Source organism: Pseudophryne corroboree, chromosome 8 (assembly GCF_028390025.1).
Source record: "Pseudophryne corroboree isolate aPseCor3 chromosome 8, aPseCor3.hap2, whole genome shotgun sequence".
Taxonomy (NCBI): Eukaryota; Metazoa; Chordata; class Amphibia; order Anura; family Myobatrachidae; genus Pseudophryne; species Pseudophryne corroboree.
The window spans coordinates 77,654,554-77,674,897 of NC_086451.1; the positions used below are offsets into that span (position 1 = coordinate 77,654,554).

Below are 20,344 nucleotides of genomic sequence, written 5' to 3' on the forward strand. Positions count from 1 at the left end.
CGAGCAAAGTTATGACACACGTAATTGTAATCAGGGATCATATAGGAAAAATTTTGGGCCGTGTTGAAATATGGACAACAGACTATGGTTTTGTTTAAATGCATGTAGTTACCGTACAGGGGCAGCAGATGGCGCTGTATAGTTACAGAGATGTAGTGTTTGTCTGTTGCATATGTTATGTACTTGTTTGTTTTACCTCACATGTGTTATTCTAGAAGAGTCTCTGAGGGAGAAGGAGATAAGCTGATGATACTGAAACCTGTTGTATTGATCCTGCTATTTCAGTACTATATAAACAAGATATACATCTCAAGTCTCGTTCTGTCTGTATACAAGGTAACTCCTGAGGTAATACTTTATCTAAGGCTCCCCACTGCACACCTATGGTATCGATCCATCGCACTATACCAACAGGTTATGGGCCCAGACTGGAGTCTGTACAAGATAAAGTTTTCAGGAGTGCATCCCAAGCAGCATCCAGATCACGAGTCGCACTGCAAGTCCCAGCAGGCGCAGACAGCAGACTGTGTAACGCACAAGAAACAACCCAGGAGAACCTTGGAAAGAAAACTGTGAGTAAAACAAGTTTAATACCACAGAAGAATAGAGAGATCTATACAAGGAAGGGTTATGGCAAATTACACAGATCTCAGACTAGCTGCAAGCAAGCTTTCTAATGAGAACTATCAAACATGGAAGTTTAAAGTAGAAATGCTATTAACCAGAGATGATTTATGGGATGTTATAAATGCAGACAGACCTGAAGGAGAGGATCAGCAGTGGATTAAGAAGGACAGACAGGCAAGAGCCACTATAAGTTTACTAGTGGAAGATGAACAGCTTATACACATAAGACAAGAGAGTACAGCTAAAGGCATGTGGTGTGCTTTGCAGAGAGTGCATGAAGGAGCAAGTTTGAACAGCAAACTATTCCTATTAAGAAAATTATATCAAATGAGATTTAATAAAGGCAAGACAATGCAAGAACACATCAGTGCACTACTAGAGATAACCATACAGCTCAGGTCAATGGGAGAAGAAATCAAAAGCAACCACATAGTAGCCATCCTCCTTTGCAGTTTACCAGATACATACAGTGCACTAATAAACGCACTAGAAATGAGACCTGAAGCAGAAATCACACCAGACTTTGTGAAGAACAGGCTCATAGAGGAGTATCAACGCAGAAAGGAGCTTACAGAGTGCAATACTGAAAGTGACACAGAGAAAGCACTTAAAATGGCGGACACTAAGCCACACACCAGGGAAACAAGAGCATGTTTCAGATGCAAGAAAGTGGGTCACCTGAAAAAAGATTGCACCATATGGAAGACAGAGCAGCACAAACCACCAGAAAGATTACACAAACAAAGAGCCAAAGCCACACTTACAGATACAGGAGCACACAAGTGGAATGGAACATTTAAAGCGACAGTAAACCAATTATCAGAAAAGTGGTATGTAGACTCAGGAGCGACTAGTCACATGACAAATAACAAGGACTTCTTTACTGAACTTGATTTGAACCATAAAGAAACAATCTACCTAGCAGATGGAACAAATATCATTGCAGAAGGGAAAGGGAATGGTCAATTCCTATGCTCCAAGGGTAATGGCAGCTATGCAGAAATACCCGTAACAGATGTGCTATATGTTCCCAAGCTTGAGGGAGCACTGCTATCAGTAAAGAATCTAGTAGAAAAAGGACTTACTGTAAAGTTTCAGAATAATAAGTGTTTTATCCAAAACGGAAGAGAAACACTAGCTACAGCCAGAATAAAAGAACAATTATACTGTCTGGATATTGCAGCACAGCAGGCAAAGCTGAGTACACAGAAACACGCTGACTGTATTCACAAGTGGCATAGAAGATTAGGACACAGACACCCAGATTGCATAAAGGAAATGCAGAAGAGAGACCTAGCTAGGGATCTCAAAGTGTCAGACTGTTCAGAAATGATGAAGTGTCAATGCTGCATAAAAGCGAAAGCGACAAGGATAACAATTCCTAAGAAAAGTGAAAACAGAGCTTCCAGACCACTAGACCTGGTACATAGTGATGTATGCGGACCTATGAAAACGCGAACCGTAGGAGACAAAAGGTATATGCTGACATTCATTGATGACTACTCCAGGTTCACAGTCACTTATCTAATAAAAAGTAAAGATGAAGTCTTAGAAAAGCTGCAAGACTATGTGAACATGACCAGAAACAGGTTCAAGAGGAATATGCTAACTCTACGCAGCGACAATGGAGGCGAGTTCACAGGACAGAAAATAGAACGGTACTTAAGAGGACTCGGTATTGAGCATCAGAAGACAGTACCATATACACCAGAGCAAAATGGCGTATCTGAGAGGAAAAACAGATCACTAACAGAAATGATAAGGTGCATGCTTACAGATTCAGGACTACCTGATAAATATTGGGGTGAAGCAGCAGCAACAGCCACCTATCTTCAAAACAGACTACTTTCCAAAGCAGTAAGGAAGACACCATATGAGCTGTGGCACGGTAAGAAACCCAGCTTAAAGCACATTAGAGTTTTTGGATGCAGAGCCTTCGTTTACATTCCTGCTGAAAAACGAAGCAAGTTGCAGAACCGAGCAGAAGAGGAAGTTCTAGTCGGTTATAGTGAACATTCAAAAGGCTACAGAATCTTAAATCCAAGAACTGGAAAAGTAGTTATAAGCAACAGTGTGACATTCATAGAAGAAACACGAGATGATGTCATAACTCCAGTAGACTCTACTGAAGAAGAAGAAAGCACCAAATCCAAAGAAACAGATGATGTAGAGATCACTCAAGAAGTTGAAGTACAACACAAGACAAATACCAGCGACACTCATGAGAGTGCATCCGAGGGGGTGAGACGCTCTTCAAGAGAAAACAAGGGAAAAGCACCTACACGTTTATCTTACAAAGCAAAAGCCATTAACATACAAGAACCTGCATCATGGGAAGAAATTGCACATTTTTCTGAAAGAGAAGCACAGAAATGGCTAGGAGCCGCAAAAGAAGAAATGGAATCAATGGAAGACAATCAGACATGGACATTGACCAGACTACCATTAGACAAAAAGGCCATAGGATGTAAATGGACTTTTAAGGTCAAGTATGATTCTGAAGGAAAAATAGAAAGATACAAGGCAAGACTGGTTGCTAAAGGATATTCACAGAAATTTGGAGAAGATTATGATGAAACGTTTGCTCCAGTTGTGAAGCACACTACCATTAGAACCTTACTCCTAACAGCAGCCATAAAGGGTATGAAAGTGAAACATTTCGATGTAAAGACGGCTTTCCTACATGGTGAACTAAAGGAAGATATATACATGGAACAACCACCAGGCTTCGTGAATTCTCAGAACCCAGATCACGTATGTAAACTGAACAAGAGTATATATGGTCTTAAACAAGCAGCAAGAGCATGGAATACAAAGATAAATGGAGTTCTGACAGAAAAGGGATTCATCAGAAGCAAAGCAGACCCATGTCTCTATACAAAGTTGATAGAGGAAAGATGGTTCTATGTATTAATTTACGTGGACGATTTGCTAGTTTGTTTCGAACAAGAAGGGGACGAAGTTGAATTGTTACAAGAACTAAACCGTCAGTTTGAAACAAAAGACCTCGGCCACATAACGCATTACTTGGGAATGCAAATCTCAAGAGAAGGTGATGGAACATTCACACTAAGTCAGAAATACAAAATTCAGGAAACCATTGAGGAATTTGGTATACAAGATGCAAAGACAGCAAGCACTCCTATGGAGACAAGTTATGAAAAGGAACCAAATGATCAGAGCAACCTGTTAGAGGATAACCATCTATACAGAAAAGCTATAGGAAAATTGCTATACATTGCAACCGTCACCAGACCAGATATCTCCACAGCAGTCGGGATTTTAAGCAGAAAAGTCTCTAAACCAACCAAGATGGATTGGAATGCAGTTAAGAGAGTAATTCGTTACTTAAAGGGAACGATTAACAAGAAGCTTAAGCTCTCAGCAAACACAAGTCACAAGTTAACAGGATACGTTGACGCAGATTGGGCTGGAGACACAAGTGACAGAAAATCCACAAGTGGATATCTATTCTCTATTGGAGAAGGATTAATCAGCTGGACAAGCAAGAAGCAGTCTACCGTAGCACTATCTTCTACAGAAGCTGAATATATTGCAGCAGCTCACGCAAGTCAAGAAGTGGTATGGTTAATGCAACTACTATCAGACCTAGGAATGACTCAAGAAGAACCTATCAAGATATATGAGGATAATCAAGGATGCATTGCATTAGCGCAAACAGAAAGAGTGAACCCAAGAACCAAGCACATTGATGTCAAGCATCACTTCCTGAGGGATCTACAGGAACAAGGTCTTATAGAGTTGAACTATTGCCCAACAGAAGATATGACAGCTGATATCATGACTAAGCCTCTTACCAGAGAGAGACATTGGAGACTTACGTCAAAGATGGGTCTAACTGAAGAAACCCAGTCTGTTGAGAAGGGGTGTTGAAATATGGACAACAGACTATGGTTTTGTTTAAATGCATGTAGTTACCGTACAGGGGCAGCAGATGGCGCTGTATAGTTACAGAGATGTAGTGTTTGTCTGTTGCATATGTTATGTACTTGTTTGTTTTACCTCACATGTGTTATTCTAGAAGAGTCTCTGAGGGAGAAGGAGATAAGCTGATGATACTGAAACCTGTTGTATTGATCCTGCTATTTCAGTACTATATAAACAAGATATACATCTCAAGTCTCGTTCTGTCTGTATACAAGGTAACTCCTGAGGTAATACTTTATCTAAGGCTCCCCACTGCACACCTATGGTATCGATCCATCGCACTATACCAACAGGCCGCACCTATAGTCTGCAGCCAGTGAAGTTGATTGTTAGCCTTGATTGTAAGCCTGAGGTTACAGTCGGTGTAATTGGTAGGTCATTCCTTGTAGACACAAGGGCGGCCAGGTAAACCCTGTGATTTATCTTTAAATGTTTCCTCTTCATCTCTGACGTTCACCAGCAGAACTACAGCTCAAACGTCACATATCTACTTGGTCTTTTCAGAGGTCTGCCCAACCCCAGTATATCTTACCAGCATCATTGTGCCTGGCCACGCACAGAGGGTGGAAATACTGGTGGGGGAGACTGTGCAGAGATACCGATGGACATGTTGGTGTGACAGCCTGATGGTGAACGGAAATCTGACACCTGGGTTTCTTCTATGGTGGCTGCTGGAGAAAGTGCCGACATCGTGCTGGGCTCACTTTCTTGCTTGTAATCCTGAGGGAAGTTTAACATGGGGTGCAACTTGCACGGGTAAAAATTTGTATATTTATCAGTTTTACTCCTATCGTCATTAACACATTTATTACTTTACTCTTATTGTCATTAATACATTTATTAAGTGCACTATTATCATCATATCCCAGTATGCCATTCTCTGTAGCCATTGTCTGTCCAGTTGCCATCAGTTTCCTGTTAGGGTTAGAACCAGCTGTGTAAGCTAATTCCTTCTGTATATCACTCTATCGTTGCCATAAATGTAAACAGTTTGTGTGTCTGATCCTTTGTTTTTGGGACTTTAACAGACAGATCCTAAGCCTTAGATTATGTAATACCTCTGAGTCAAAACTACCTATCCCAGGAAATGGTGCTTTATCCCCCACAGTCATTCGTGTCCATTCATCACAAAAGGTCTCAGTGTGGGGACCATACTTCCCCCACATTACTAACCGGGCAGACCCCCGGGGTCTGAACTCTGCAGTCTGAACCCTGACTGCTAAACGTCCCTGTGCTGTGCACTTGGCTTCCATTGTGGACCTTTTTAACACAGAAAAACTTCCTAAAATGCACCAAACACAGTAGTCTACGGTGGAAATCCTTAAAGCTCTTCCACTGAACTTCTTCTGCTCCGGGTATCCCCGGTCCGCCTTTTAGCAGACTCGTGTAGCCGTTGCAGGCCCTACCTCTATTTTACACAAATCACGCTTGCATGTGCTCACTACAACGCGTATGAGGATAAGATTTACGCACGAATATGCAACCTCATATCATGTTGCGTCAATTGTTTACACATACAACCGTGCGGTCCAATCGTACCACTTATAGACACTTGTTATCTATAAATGGTAGGATCATTGGAGTCTCTTCCGTCTGTGCTCCACAACAGCCGGAGCGTAATACCACGAAAACTTTTATCACACTCCGTCGCACGTGTACACCTGGACTGTGCTCGAACGTTTTCACCTAGACCGTGCTTCACCAAGCTTCACCAAGCTTCACCAAGACCACCAAGCGGGATTCAATACATTCATACCTTTTTCAGCCCACACTATTATTCTATAGTTTTCTGATCAGAAAAATCATTTCTTGTTAACTGATAGCTTTCCCCAGAGGTAATACAGAAAAAAAGGTGTTTTTAAACTAAATATTGGATACTGATCAATTTGTGCTATTATCGCGTGGCTACCGTCTCGCCTAAACTGAAACAATGCTATCGTGTGATTTGTATTTAGCGGGCGTATCTGTACGCACGTTGCGTAATATACGCCACGTGTGTAGGCCTTTGCATTGCGTACGCAGTCCCGCACGCTGTCCGGGACACGTGTACAAAGGCCGGATACGTCCGCAGTAATACAAATAACACGCTTCTATAAATGTAAACAATATTCAACTATAATCGCTTACCCACACCACACAGTATCTCCTGTATAAGCCTTTATAACTGGGCCAGGCTGCGTGTGTGTTTTACATGTACTCCCTTAAATGTTACTTTATATTTTTAACTAAATAGCAACAAATTTCTCGGCACGGGTCAAAATGTATCTAATAATCAATGCTAATGGCAACAAGCGAATAGATATGCAGAGTACACAAATAAAATACAGGTGTGTGCGTGTGTTGCGTGTGCAATTTGCACCAAACAGAAATTTAACAGATTTTAAGAAAACAATAGCTTTACGTTCTTACCTTTCGGATCCCACCAGCATCCCTACAAACCAAGCGGAGCAGACGCTTATCTAATCAGCACTACTGTATCCCCGACCACCAAACGGCTAACAGGGGATACTACCTTCCCGCCCTTTGCTGCTAGATAAAAGTCTGCCTTGTCCTGCTAGGCTGCGGATATGAGGAGGACCGGACGAGCCCTCAATTGATAATGTCAAATATTACCTTTAAACATAAGCTATTTACTATTACGGACTAAGTACGCTATTTGCGTACCGAGTACCGTAGGGGTACGCACTTAGCGTAACAGACGCTAAGCCGTGGGAGCGACGCACGAGCGATGCGTACGCTCACGGTTTCACGCTTCGTACCAAGCACGCTATAGGCGTACCGAGTACCGTACTGCTACGCTATTGGCGTAGCGGACGCTGCGCCGTGAGAGTGAGACATGAGTGGCGCAGACGCTCACAGAATGATACGCAGTAAACCTTATTAATAACACACAGTAAGAATATGCTTATACTCTAAACCTTAGTAATCTAATACTACAATGATGTAACGCTGAAAACCCTTAACAATGTGTATGCTGTTTGAGCGATTGTGACGCTAAGAAAACCCTTAGTAAGGAGTGAAAACACAAGACCTGGTTTTGATTTAAAAACCACAGCGGTTCTAACACCGCCGTGGATGGTTTAGAGAAAAGGGGAAAAACACAATACAAGTTATACACTACAAACTAACATCAAAATCTAACACAATAACAGGGAATAATATGAACAATAACAAACAAGAGTGAACAAATTTAAATGAATGGCGAACAGAATGGATAACAAAATGGCTACAGAGAAATATACATACGTGGGGATGATTCGCAAGCACGTCCTGGATCCAGCCCTCAGCATTCAGAGAGAAAGCCTTCAGAGAGAGTGAGTGTCTGGCCAGGCAATGGTGGTCTTTATATACACAACATACATTCACAATACAATGGTCCCTATAATCTCATTGTTCATTGGATACAGGAATGTGTCTCCACATTATAGCAAAGGTCATAGGTGGATTTGAACAGGTGGGCTGTGTCTTTCTCCAACTGCTCTGGTGGGAGGTATCTTCAGGATTCCCGCCGCATGTGTAATTTACAGCAAATACAATATATGTTCATAAACTACTTTTGCACATAACTATACGCAGGAGCGAGCGATCCTTTCCTAACCAACACCGAAATGTTACCCTTAAAATATCCTACAGCTGGATACTAGACACCACCTTTCAACCTTTATCTGACCCTTCCTATCATGCAAAGAGGAATCTCTCTGTCCAGGAACCGTTTAAACTAAACATACTCGCTGACATTGTCTAGGGGAATATTAGCTATAAAACACACTATATGGGTTAAATATGCTACGATCGAGTCGCACGCTAGACGCTCACAAACTCTGCCGTAAATACACATCTCATGCGCACGAGACGCTGTAGCGTCCCCTACGCAACTTGCGGGTATGTGCACGTACGGGGGAGTGGGTGCACGAGCAGCGCGCGTGTGCATGAGGGGTTAGTACAAGGCATATGCATCATGATATTTTTCGACTTTGACACCTCTCAGGGCGGACACTACTCCCCCCCCTAAGTCCCTCGAAGCAGGGAGGCTACTGCCAGCAGCCTCCCTGTGCCTAAACTCTAGAAAAAATAATACAACTAGAAAAACTCCTATGATGCTCCCCTAGCTGTGACCGGGCACATTTTCTAAACTGAGTCTGGTAGGAGGGGCATAGAGGGAGGAGCCAGCTAACACTATTAAACTCTTAAAGTGCCAGTGGCTCCTAGTGGACCCGTCTATACCCCATGGCACTAATGTGGACCCCAGCATCCTCTAGGACGTAAGAGAAATTATATTACTTCAATTTGTAAATCAAAAAATTATTTTAAAAGTGGACACAGTAACGATAATGGTACTTGTCTCAAAACCGCTTTTCTGTTGTATCTTCTACTGTACGTCACACAATCCTCTTAAAGAGAATTTCCCTCCAGCTGTTGTTGCAGGGCATGCTGGGATGTGTAGTATAACAACAGCTGGAGGGCCGAAGGTTCCCCATCCCTGCCTTAACCAGTCATTCACTGGACATTTTGCCCTATGTCCATCTGACCATGGGCAGTTGGAGTTGTGTGCCCCGTCAGTGGTGCATTTAGCAGGACAAGGGGCTTTTCAGGGGAGGGTTTATGCAACAGCTTATATTTTCATCGCACCACTCATTTTTCAAAGCACAACTGATTTGCAACAGAACAAGGTTGGGAGATATGACTAATTCTGGGTACACAGTAGTAGATATATCTGCAGATCAATTGATCTGCAGATATATATATATATGGATGGACCGGGCAGTGTGTTGAGCATACACACTGCCCGATGTGTCGAAACTGACATCAGGAATTGGCCGCCCAGTTCAGCTGTCAATCACCTCCAGCTGGTGCACCATGTGTAAGGGCGGTTGTCTGACCGCCTGTACACACATAGCGATGCACCAATATATTGTTAGATATATTGGTCATCGGCTGTGCTGCAGGGCCAACGTGATATGTCTGTGAATGACGGCGTTCACAGACATATCTTTGTACACACTGGCCAGCGGACCTGCGATATATCGGCCGCTCAATAGAATGGCGATATATCGGCCAGTGCGTACACACCTTAAGACTTTAATCAGGGGAAATCACATGGTTGTCATTTAACATGTTGACATCTCCAGAATGTCGACATGTTCACGTTATCGACATTTGAAATGTGGCCATGTGAAAATGTCGACATCCATAGAATACCAACGGTTAGGGTTAGGTGCTGCTGGTAGGGTTAGGGTTAGTGTGTGGGGGGAGGTTAGAGTAAGGCACTAGGGGGTTTAGGGTTTGGGATAGAGGGGAAATACTTAAAAAAAACGCTGGTCCCTCAGAGGTCTGACCCATAACCATACATGACTGCCAGAACCCAAAAACTGCCTCTGGGAGAAGATAAGAGACCACTAGACCACCAGGGTTGGTTTATCAACAGTTTATCATGTTGACATATCATTCGTATAGACTTGATGAATGTCGACATGGCCACTGCATGTCGACAGCTCGGCCATATCAGCCTGATAACTGTCAACATGATAACTGCTGTCAAATCTTACCACACCTGTTTAAGAGAGGAGGGGTCCCATGTGCAGCCTCCATGCTGTCCTCTCGCGGCGCAGTTGTGAGTTGACCTTGGCACTGCACCATAGTTTACTGCGCAGGTCTCCATGAACATGGTGCATTATTTATATGTGTCTCCTGAATTTACTGGATAAGCATCTGAATTAATCCCTACTAGAGAAGGATAGGCAGGAATACAGTAATCCGACCGCAGCCAAATAATATAATGTCCTCTCGTTTGTTGCAGGTGTTCCAGAGAAGAGAAGACGGCTCTGTGAACTTCTTCCGTGGATGGGAACAGTACAGAGATGGGTTTGGAAAGCTGACAGAGGAGCATTGGCTGGGTAAGCAATCCTGAACGCTAACAACTGTTGTGTCGGGAGGCAATCATGAGCCCGCCTCTCGGGATTCCAGCAGTCCCAATGCTGAAGTCGGAATTCCGATAGGTGGTAAAATGTAGAGATGAGCGGATTCGGTTTTACTCGGTTTTACTCGGTTCTCAAAACGGCATCTTATTGGCTCACGGATGTCACGTGTTTTGGATAGCCAATAAGATGCCGTTTTGAGAACCGAGTAAAACCGAGTAAAACCGAATCCGCTCATCTCTAGTAAAATGCCGCAGACAGAATAACGGCGCCACAGGCTTTTCTTCCTCTATGGATGTCAACGACACCCAAATAGGTAGAATATAACCTGCACCGTGCCCGCTAGGGGCTTTCTAGCGCTCACCCCGCTGCTCCCATACTGGTGGCCAGGATCATGACAACCAGAATCCCGGCCCCCGGTCAGTAGTATGTATTCTGTTGTGTCATGTGCAATGGTCAGTCTAAAATAATTATCAAAACTTACAGTGTTGTATAATGATAATACTGGGTGTCCTGAGGGCGGGCTCTGTGGACCTTCAATCTCTTACTAGCCTCCCCCATTGCATAACATGATCTCCTGTGACAGCAGTGGGGTTGGTGGATGGAGGGAAAGAAGCAGCTGATTTTCACGCTCAGTAAGTGTGTGCCAATCTTGCTGGACCCTGCAACAGAATCTTAATTGAAATCAGCAAACAGGCGGATGGAGGCCAGCGATCACAGAAATACCTTGATATGCATTCGGTATTCACCCAATGTACTCATTAAAATGGTGAACATGGATCACGACCTTCTGTCTGGGACTTGTGCAAAAACAAGGATGGAAATAGAATTAGGAAGAGTTTTAGGAATTACAGATTTTTATGTTAAAAAGCCTGGAACATTTCAGCATTACCTGGATAATCATAAGACTACTTTGGAATCATTAGACATCTTTATAAATAGAATTAGAAAATGGCAAGGGTGAAGCAGCCCCTAGGCACACCATGATTGCCAACCCCACCCCCCACCCCCACCCACACACACATACACCCACCCATTCATTTTATTATTTTCATTATTAATTTAGGGCCTAAATCAAACCTGATCGTATAGGTACTAAATTTAGCACATCTACGATCAGCTTCCCTGACATGCGGGGGGACGCCCAGCACAGGGCTAGTCCGCCCCGCATGTCATGCCCTGTCCTGTCGCACAAGTACAAAAGCATCGCACAGCGGCGATGCTTTTGTACTTAAAGAGTAACACCCCACCAGCGCAGCTCCTGCTACTCGTCGCTGTGAGGGTCGCATCGGTTGCGTCTGACGTCAAGCAGCCGCCATGGCCCGACCCCCCGCATGGTCCGGGCACGCCTGCGTTGCCCGGACCGCGCCCCTAACACAGCAGCCAAACGCTGCCATCCCGTCCAGTGAACACCTCTGCCTGATTGACAGGGCTGAGACGGCTGTCTGGCATGCGCCGGCGCATGCGCAGTTCAGACCTGATCGGCTGCGGTGCGAAAACGCACTGCACCGATCAGGTCTGAATTAGGCCCTTAATGTGATAATTTTTTTCCCTGTCTAGAAGACAAAACACATATCTCTGTCAGGGGACCCACGCATTTTACATGCATGTGCATCTATCTGTTTGTGACCTTTCGCTCATACAGGAGATGCAGGTGTTTACATTGATAACAGGACCTTTCTCGAATTGGTCACACCTGTGTTCTCCACAATGAATACGTGTTAGGCGCACTCATACACAATTATAGTGCACCCACACAGAGGCAATGGGGCTTTGTGCTGGAGGACAATATATTCAAAAGCGTTATAGGGAAAAGAGAGAGAGAGAGAGAGAGACAGAGAGCATTTACAGGGTGCTAGCAGGTTAGCAGGTGATCTGCAAAAACCCTTCTAACACCCACCCCTCACAAAGGAACTTTCACTTCATTGATCTTTCCAGGTGCCGTAGATCATTATGACATCATCCCAGAATTTCCACAAAGTAATGGCCCCTATACGTCAGCAATATATTGCTGCAATATCCTGATCCCCCGGCAGTTAAGGTCGGGGAATCAGGAATATTAAACATGTTGAAAAATCCAAAACGCCCCGATTCTGACCGTTTTCGATGACCTATCAGGGAATCAGACAGTTTTAACATGTTTAATTTCCCAGATTCCCTGATGGATTCGGTCAGCAGATCAGCGGTGCCGCTGATGTATGGGGGCCATAACTTTTCCCCTTCTCAGCAGCCAGAGACAGTGCTCTTATTCCTCCTCACATGACCTATTTAGCCTGTAAAGTATTTTAGGAGAAATGAGGAAATGTTAAGGGTGTGTCTCCCAGGCAGGACCTTAAGGGGAGGTAATTACTCCACCCGCCATGTACCCCTACATACCTGCAAAAGATGGCACCTGGTGGTTTTACAGGGGCAGTCCAGAAAAAGTGGACATCTAACTACCCACTAGGCAGATAAATAAGCTCTAAGTACACTGCATGTGCGCATAGTCATTTTATTCAGTTAGGACTCATTACGTTCTATTTAGGACACTGTATGGATCACATTGGGCATGATTCAGGTTTGTAAGCAAAGAAAAAAAACTGCATACAACTGCATAGCTCCCAACACTTCAGTCTGTCAGATTGGGTCCCTTGTGTGCCATAGGTGTGCACTACACGGAAAGAGGGTGTGGCCTCGGGAGGGAGGGACGTGGCCTTACAGCATATACCTGTTTTTGACATTTTGGGGGACTCTCTAAGCAGCAGGACAGCCCCCAGCTTACCTCCCTGCACTGTTTAGATGCCGTGCGCACGGCATCTATTCAGAGATCACCAGCTGCTTTGCTGAGCAGTGGGTGATCAAATGCTCCCCCAATCCCGCCCCAATCCTTCCCCCCCTCCCCCCTGCCCGCGGGACAGTATCCGAATGCCCAGATTGTCCCGCGGGACACTTGATAGGTATGTAACTGGGCAAAACTATGTTGCGCTGCAGGTGGGGCAGATGTAAAGTGCAGAGGGATGTAGATTTGGGTGGGTTATATCGTTTTGTGCAGGGTAAATACGGGCTGCTTTTGCATGTAGCCCACAAATGTCAGACAGATCAGACCGGTACTCTGCGCTCTCTGCCAGATATCTGTTCTGTCTTGGTCCAAATGTCTGATTCCTTAGAAAATCTATAACTTGCCTGCAGAAAACTACCAACCAGGCTGCGCATTTCACGGTCTGAGATTTCTGATCATTTTATTTGGTTCTCCTAACAGCATACGTTCATGTGTTTTGTTTTCATTTTGGTTTGTGTCATGGGAAGGTGGTTTAGTTATATGTCCTGAGACTAGGTGTACGCGTTTTACACACATTTTTTTATTTTTTATTATTATTCACCAGATCTCTGGGATTTCTACTGGGAGTCTGTTCCGCAAATCTATCCATGTTTATATAAAGAAGTTTCTGGCTATGTCCTGTTGTTCTAAAATACCTTTGTGCTTCAACATGCAGCCTTCCTAAACTCTCTTAATACCCTTAATAAATGTGATTGCTTCTATTATATCTCCTCTGAGCCTTATCTGTTCTAAGGTGTACCTGATAAGCTCTTTAATTATTTCTCGACACGTTGTCTTTTGTAATCCATGCATCATTATATTAGCCCACTTCTGAACTAATTTCTAGTTTATTAATTTGGTTTTCCTGGAGATTTGTACACAACAATGAACATGATGTTGTCATAATATCAGCACTGAACAACACCATCAACTTGAACACAAGTGGAAGTGCGGGATGCCGTTGGAACTAGGACTTTTTTTTTTAAAGGGGCAATCATGTATAAGCCATGGTTTAGGAGAGGAGAGCTGACGTTTCTAAAAGAGTGTATTAGTATAATACATTTAAAAGTAGCATCAAAAAGATCCACAATATTGATATATATAAATATATAAATTTGCAACACTATAGCACCGTATATAAGATTATATCATCAGTATCCATCCGAGTTGGTAAAAATCCACCAGGAATTGCTGTCCTGAAATGCTCAAGCCGATGGGATATATTGCTGTGAGTCTGGCAGCTGCAACAATATTGGTAATTAGGCTGTAGATAAATCATCATAGTATCTTAACCATTGTACTTGCTGTATAAATGATGGTAGTGTGAATAGTTCAACTCTCTCAATGCAGAGTGGATACAATGTTTCTATGCCACAAGTTTGAAAAAGTCACATGGAGCGTGACGAAACGCGTTAGGACCCTCTTTCCTTCACACACCTCTCACCACTTGCTCCCCGAACAGCTGACTACGGCCATCGGTTACCTACCTGCATCACTTTGGTCTCCTTTGCCGGCTTGGAGACCATGTACATCTGCAACAGGACGGCCGTTTGAGTGCAACAGCCACAACATCCTCTCCCCGCTAAGCGATTAGAGTAGGCACTGCAGGAATTCACAACCGAGGACGCTCGGTGTTACCAGCCCACGGGAGAAGGTAAAGTGACTACACACAATACAATACTGACAGACGGCTGCGGGGCATATTGCTACAAACTTGTGGCATAGAAACATTGTATCCACTCTGCATTGAGAGAGTTGAACTATTCACACTACCATCATTTATACAGCAAGTACCACGGTTAAGCTACTATGATGATTTATCTACAGCCTAATTACCAATATTGTTAAAGCTGCTAGACTCACAGCTATATATTCCATCGGCTTGAGCATTTCAGGACAGCAATTCCTGGTGGATTTTTACCAACTCGGGTGGATACTGATGATATAATCTTATATACGGTGCTATAGTGTTGCAAATTGACATATTTATTTATTTCAATATTGTGGATCTTTTTGATGCTACTTTTAAATGTATTATACTAATAAACTCTTTTAGAAATGTCAGCTCTCCTCTCCTACAATTTATTCTGTATTTTTTCACTCCCATGATCGCAGCCGTTCTTTCTTTTTATTTTGCTTTCTAATCTTAAAGGCACATACACAGTGCCTTTACGGTTGCGCACAGGGGAAGTGTAATACCATCTTTCTATTCTACTTAGGCGCTATTAGGCAGTATTGTGTTTTTCTTACAAGGCATGGTTTAGCCTTGTACATGATTGCCCCTTTAAAAAAATGTCAGAGTTCGGCCGGAATCCTGCCCGGCTGCCGAACTGAGACTTTATTACATCCCGGCACATATTTGTACTATTAATCACTATGCATTTTATATGACCTTTTAGGGTGTTAGCGCTGTTACTTTGTGTCACCTGTTAAATAGGCATGCCTTTCTGTCCAGGCCTCCATTAGGAACGCTAAGGGTCAAATCAATTGGTTGGCTCGCAACACAAGTAAGTGCGGTCGTATGCCACACTTACAGTAACTCCGAACTCACATTTTTTACTCAGCCTGTAAATCTGCATACTAAAATCTGCAGTCCAGCGTTTCCATGCCATTGCCAGAGTTTCCATGACATTGCCGGCCTTTCCATGCCATTGCCGGCCTTTCCATGCCGTTGCAACGGCACTTCACCCATTTGCACCTAATTGAATCGACCTCTAATACATTTAAAAAAAGAAGACAGACCCAGACATGAGAGGGACTCTGCTGATAACAATGTACTTTTGTGTAAGCTTTTCACATTTGTTGACTCCCTGTTTCCTCCACTCCAGGCCTCCAGCGGATATACTTACTGACTATGCAGACACATTATCAGCTTCGCATTGACCTAGCAGACTTTGACAACTCCACCGCTTACGCACAGTACAACACATTCGGCGTGGGCCTGTCCTCTGTGAACCCAGAAGAAGATGGCTATCCGCTCACGGTCTCTGACTACTCAGGAACGGCAGGTAAGCCCTTCAGTCCTTAAATGAAGAGGGGACCTTGTTTCATCTGGTGATAATGTAGGATTACTGTATATCGAAAAAGAAATGTGAAGCTTTTATGCCAGAAAGTATTTCCTTGTATTAATGCTATGTTCCCTGTCTGCCAGGAGATTCCTTGGGTAAGCACAGCAGCATGAAGTTCACCACCAAAGACATGGACAATGACCACTCGGAGAACAACTGTGCGAGCTTCTATCATGGAGCCTGGTGGTACCGCAACTGTCACACATCCAACTTAAACGGGCAATACCTGCGTGGGCACCATCCTTCCTATGCGGATGGCATAGAGTGGTCCTCATGGACAGGCTGGCAGTATTCCCTCAAGTTCACAGAAATGAAGATTCGCCCCCAGCGGGAAGACAAGTGATCTTCTTGCTTTTTATTTATGGGACATTTGGGGGTCTTTTTTTGTTTTGTTTTTTAAGGGGAATTGCGATTTTCCACTGGACAATATTGGAGGAGAACACTGAGGCAGATGGTACTCTTCAATACTGGTTATTGCCATTGCAAGAAACACACAGCGAGTTATTGTTCTGTGTTAGTGATATGGCTATGGTTTTGTTTCTGGTGTAAAACAAACACAGATGAAGAATGGGAGAAGGAGACAATGGGATTCCCATATGGAGGATGCTTTGGCACAAAGCTTCAATGCTGTTACTCCACCATCCTCTCCTGTGTCTCGCAGCCTGCCCTGTTTAAACTGGGTTTTAGCTGATGTTAATGGATTGAAGAGTGTGATCCTGACCTGCTGGACCAACAGTGAGCGGAAACTGGTGTCTACAAATTTTTATGTGCACAAACTAGATTTCTCGGTGTCCTTGGTGCAAAGTGTTAAATATTGTTAGTGGTACAGATTACTACCCTGAATTACCAGCAATACCTGACTCCCTGCGGTGTGATTGGCATCTCCTCTCACAGTTGAATTAAGATGTCACAGAGTCTTTGACTAATGTCTCCTCTTGATGTTACTGTTGACATTGGTGGTCCCTTCTGCTATACTGGTCATAGTTCCTAATCCTTAGTCATTTTTTTTTTCTTTTGGGTGATTAATTATGCTGTTACCTAACCCATATTTTCACCTCCTGCAGTACTCATCATCGCCAGACTAAGTTATATGTGACCAAGGTAACCACATGAGTACGGGGGAGGATAACAAAGGAATTGTAATTCTTTCACAGTAGGCAGCAAGATGCACAGGGTGAGGTGCCAAAATAAAGGACTTTGTGGGTACGCACAGACTTCAAAAATCATTGATTTATAAGTTTTGTAGGTTTCCAAATGTGCAAGCTTTTCATTTTATTGGAAACACCTGGAACATTATTTGTTGCACTTTACTTGGGATGAGAGCATCTGTTTCACAATGAGGATGGTGGCCAAGAAGCTTGGAGACCGTGACACCCACCTCAGAAGGGCATCTGGTGGAATTCTAAGTTAAACATTGCATCTTCGTGCAAATTGAGGTGGAACCCTTGTGACTAGCATTCATCAACAGTCCAAGACTAGTCATTATTAATGTGGATTTCAGAATTGCCGGAAACCCTACCGCTATGGCTATGAACAGACCCCACAGTACAGAGACCTTTCCACCATAAGAGAGTTTTCCGTTTCCGTTTGTTTTCCTCCTCCTCTGCCTCACATTTGCAAGTGTTTCGGGTTATGGTATGTCACATGGACAGCTGTTTACTGCGGTAGTTTATGATCAGCACAGTCTCAATTACCAAAGACAAGCGACCATTTGTAACTCTGCTCAGATAAGCATCCTCTGTGTTCCTTTTCACTGTTGTGATGCACGTTTCCAGATAATTAGTCTGTCATTTAAAAAATGAAGAGGAACAAAGACCTCTTGGTGGCAGAACTATGGGGAGGAAGTGCTGGACTCCCTGTCAGAAACATTTATGTGCTCCTTTGGGAGAAAGCTGTTATTTTACAGGACATCAATAAACCCCCCAGGGGTTTGCCCACCTCTTGCCCCGCGCAGCCAGGCACTTGGTAATGAGTATGATTCGTGCTGCCTACTTGTGAAATCATTAGCTTATTTCAAGCAGTATGTCTTAACTTTACCTGTGCTGTGGCAGCCGTTATTGTAAACAAGTGTTTTGTAAATTAAAGGAATCCAGGCGGATGTAACCTGGAAGTTAATGGACCATGAGAAAGTTTGGTTGGCTAAACCCATAGAGTAACGTTAACAGGCTTCTCATTAAAGTTCCCATCCTGGCATTGGATAACAATCCCCCCTCACCCCTCCTCCCTTCTTGACAAGTAAAATAATTTGCTTTTAATGTCTTGGTTAAATGAGCATGAAGGCTCCTCATTTATCCTGCACGAAGACATAACTCAGCGTGAGCACCTGAGCTGGTGTCATCTGCAGTGCCGAGAAGGAGGAACAACAGGTGGAGACTGAGAAAAGGGGTCTGCAGGGACCTGCACACACACATTGGGGAGTGGGTTTATGTGAAATTGTGGGGGGCGGCATTTACAGTGGAAGGGGAGGGGGGGGGAGGAAGAATGTAACGCAGATGGGAGGAGAGAGATAGAGACAGATGGAAAAGAGACTTGCTGTGAAAAATACTAAGCGAAAGATACAAAGGAAGAGACACACAGATGGAGGGAGTGTAAAGTAATGTGGAGACACAGGAATGAGGAACATAATATGATAAAAGGAAGTATTAATGCAGGAGATGAAATGTTTAACCCTGCCTTGTTTTTCTGGGGGAGAGCTATCAAGCCTTGGAGAGTGATAAAGTGGAGTAGCTGCACAAAGCAACCAGTCATATTCTGTCATTCATCGTCGACAGTCTTTGAAATGACAGACTCTGATTGGTTGCTTTGTGCAGCTACTCCACTTTATCACTCTCTAAGTCTTGATACATCCCCCCTTCTATCTTTATATACACACCTTGGATAAAGCGAGGAGATGGCTTAGGGACAATGCTTATGGAACGAGAATCAATTGTCCTTTTCCGACTCCAAAGCTGGTCTGTTGTTTCTGCTCTGTGGGTGGAAAACTGACAGAATTCACCAGTGAACTGCACAAAAGCGGCACTAGACAGAAGTACAGTATACTACCCAGGTGTGGCAATGCTTTCTGGGAACAACTATGGAGGAACAAGCAAAGAAATCAGCTATTTCAGTTCATGTTGGGTTGCTTTTTTTTTGTTGCTTCACAGTATTAAAATGGTTTTGAGGATTTATTGACAGATAAATAAGTTATTTCTGTGTGTGGGGCATTTTTACCCCTCAGAAAATTGGCAGGCTAACTCAATCTGGGATACACCTTGGGTCACACTATGGAATTAATAATGGCCATGTTTAAAAGAGCAGAGCATGCTGGGAGATGTAGTCCAACATTAGAAATACCATTTTCTTTAGGTTTTTATTTCTTATTTTTTATAGTGAAGGTAAGCACTCTACTTTTCATATTATGTTTACATATTTGTACTAATAATTTGCAGGTAATTAGCTGAGAGAGCTCTCCACATTAGTCTTGTTACAAATACCTCTTGCCAAAAGGCCTGATTCAGTGTTTTACGCAATGTTGATTTTGTACGCAGTGGAGCGATTATTTGCCACTGTGCATGCTCCAAAGCAGGCTGCGCACATGCAGATATTAATTAGCGATATAATGCACGCACAGAGAATTTATTTACAAGGTGAGTGACAGGTTGCACAGATTAATTTATGAGTCCATTACAGGTGCTTGCAAGAGAGAGGCTAGTTTAGACAAGAAAAAATATATATAATTCGCCACGCACACTATAATGGACCAGTAAATAAGATGTACATGCTATATCATAGTAGAAATGCAGAGATCTTAGTTATATACGTATATATTTGCAAAGATATTATTTAGCAACCAGCCACTTCACAGTGTCTCTGATATGTGTATCGCTACATGATAATAGCACATACATGATTGATTATATAGAATGTAAAACTTATTTATTGGTCCATTAGAGTGTGCTGAGGGAATTTTGTGTGTTTTTTTTCTACACCATAGATTTACTCAGAAGTTC

The 20,344-nt window shown here is 43.3% G+C and overlaps 1 protein-coding gene across 2 annotated transcripts in view; it reads left to right on the plus strand.

Annotated features, from left to right (window-relative positions):
- Window positions 1-18,484, plus strand: part of FIBCD1 (fibrinogen C domain containing 1) — a 200,320-nt gene extending 181,836 nt beyond the window's left edge. For both annotated transcript variants that reach the window (XM_063936704.1, XM_063936703.1), the window contains exons 6-8: window positions 10,373-10,469; window positions 16,116-16,295; window positions 16,439-18,484. In XM_063936704.1, the coding sequence (XP_063792774.1) occupies window positions 10,373-10,469; window positions 16,116-16,295; window positions 16,439-16,698 (537 nt within the window). In that variant the 3' untranslated portion in view covers window positions 16,699-18,484. The remainder of the gene's footprint in view (window positions 1-10,372; window positions 10,470-16,115; window positions 16,296-16,438) is intronic.
- The last annotated feature ends 1,860 nt before the right edge of the window (window positions 18,485-20,344 follow it).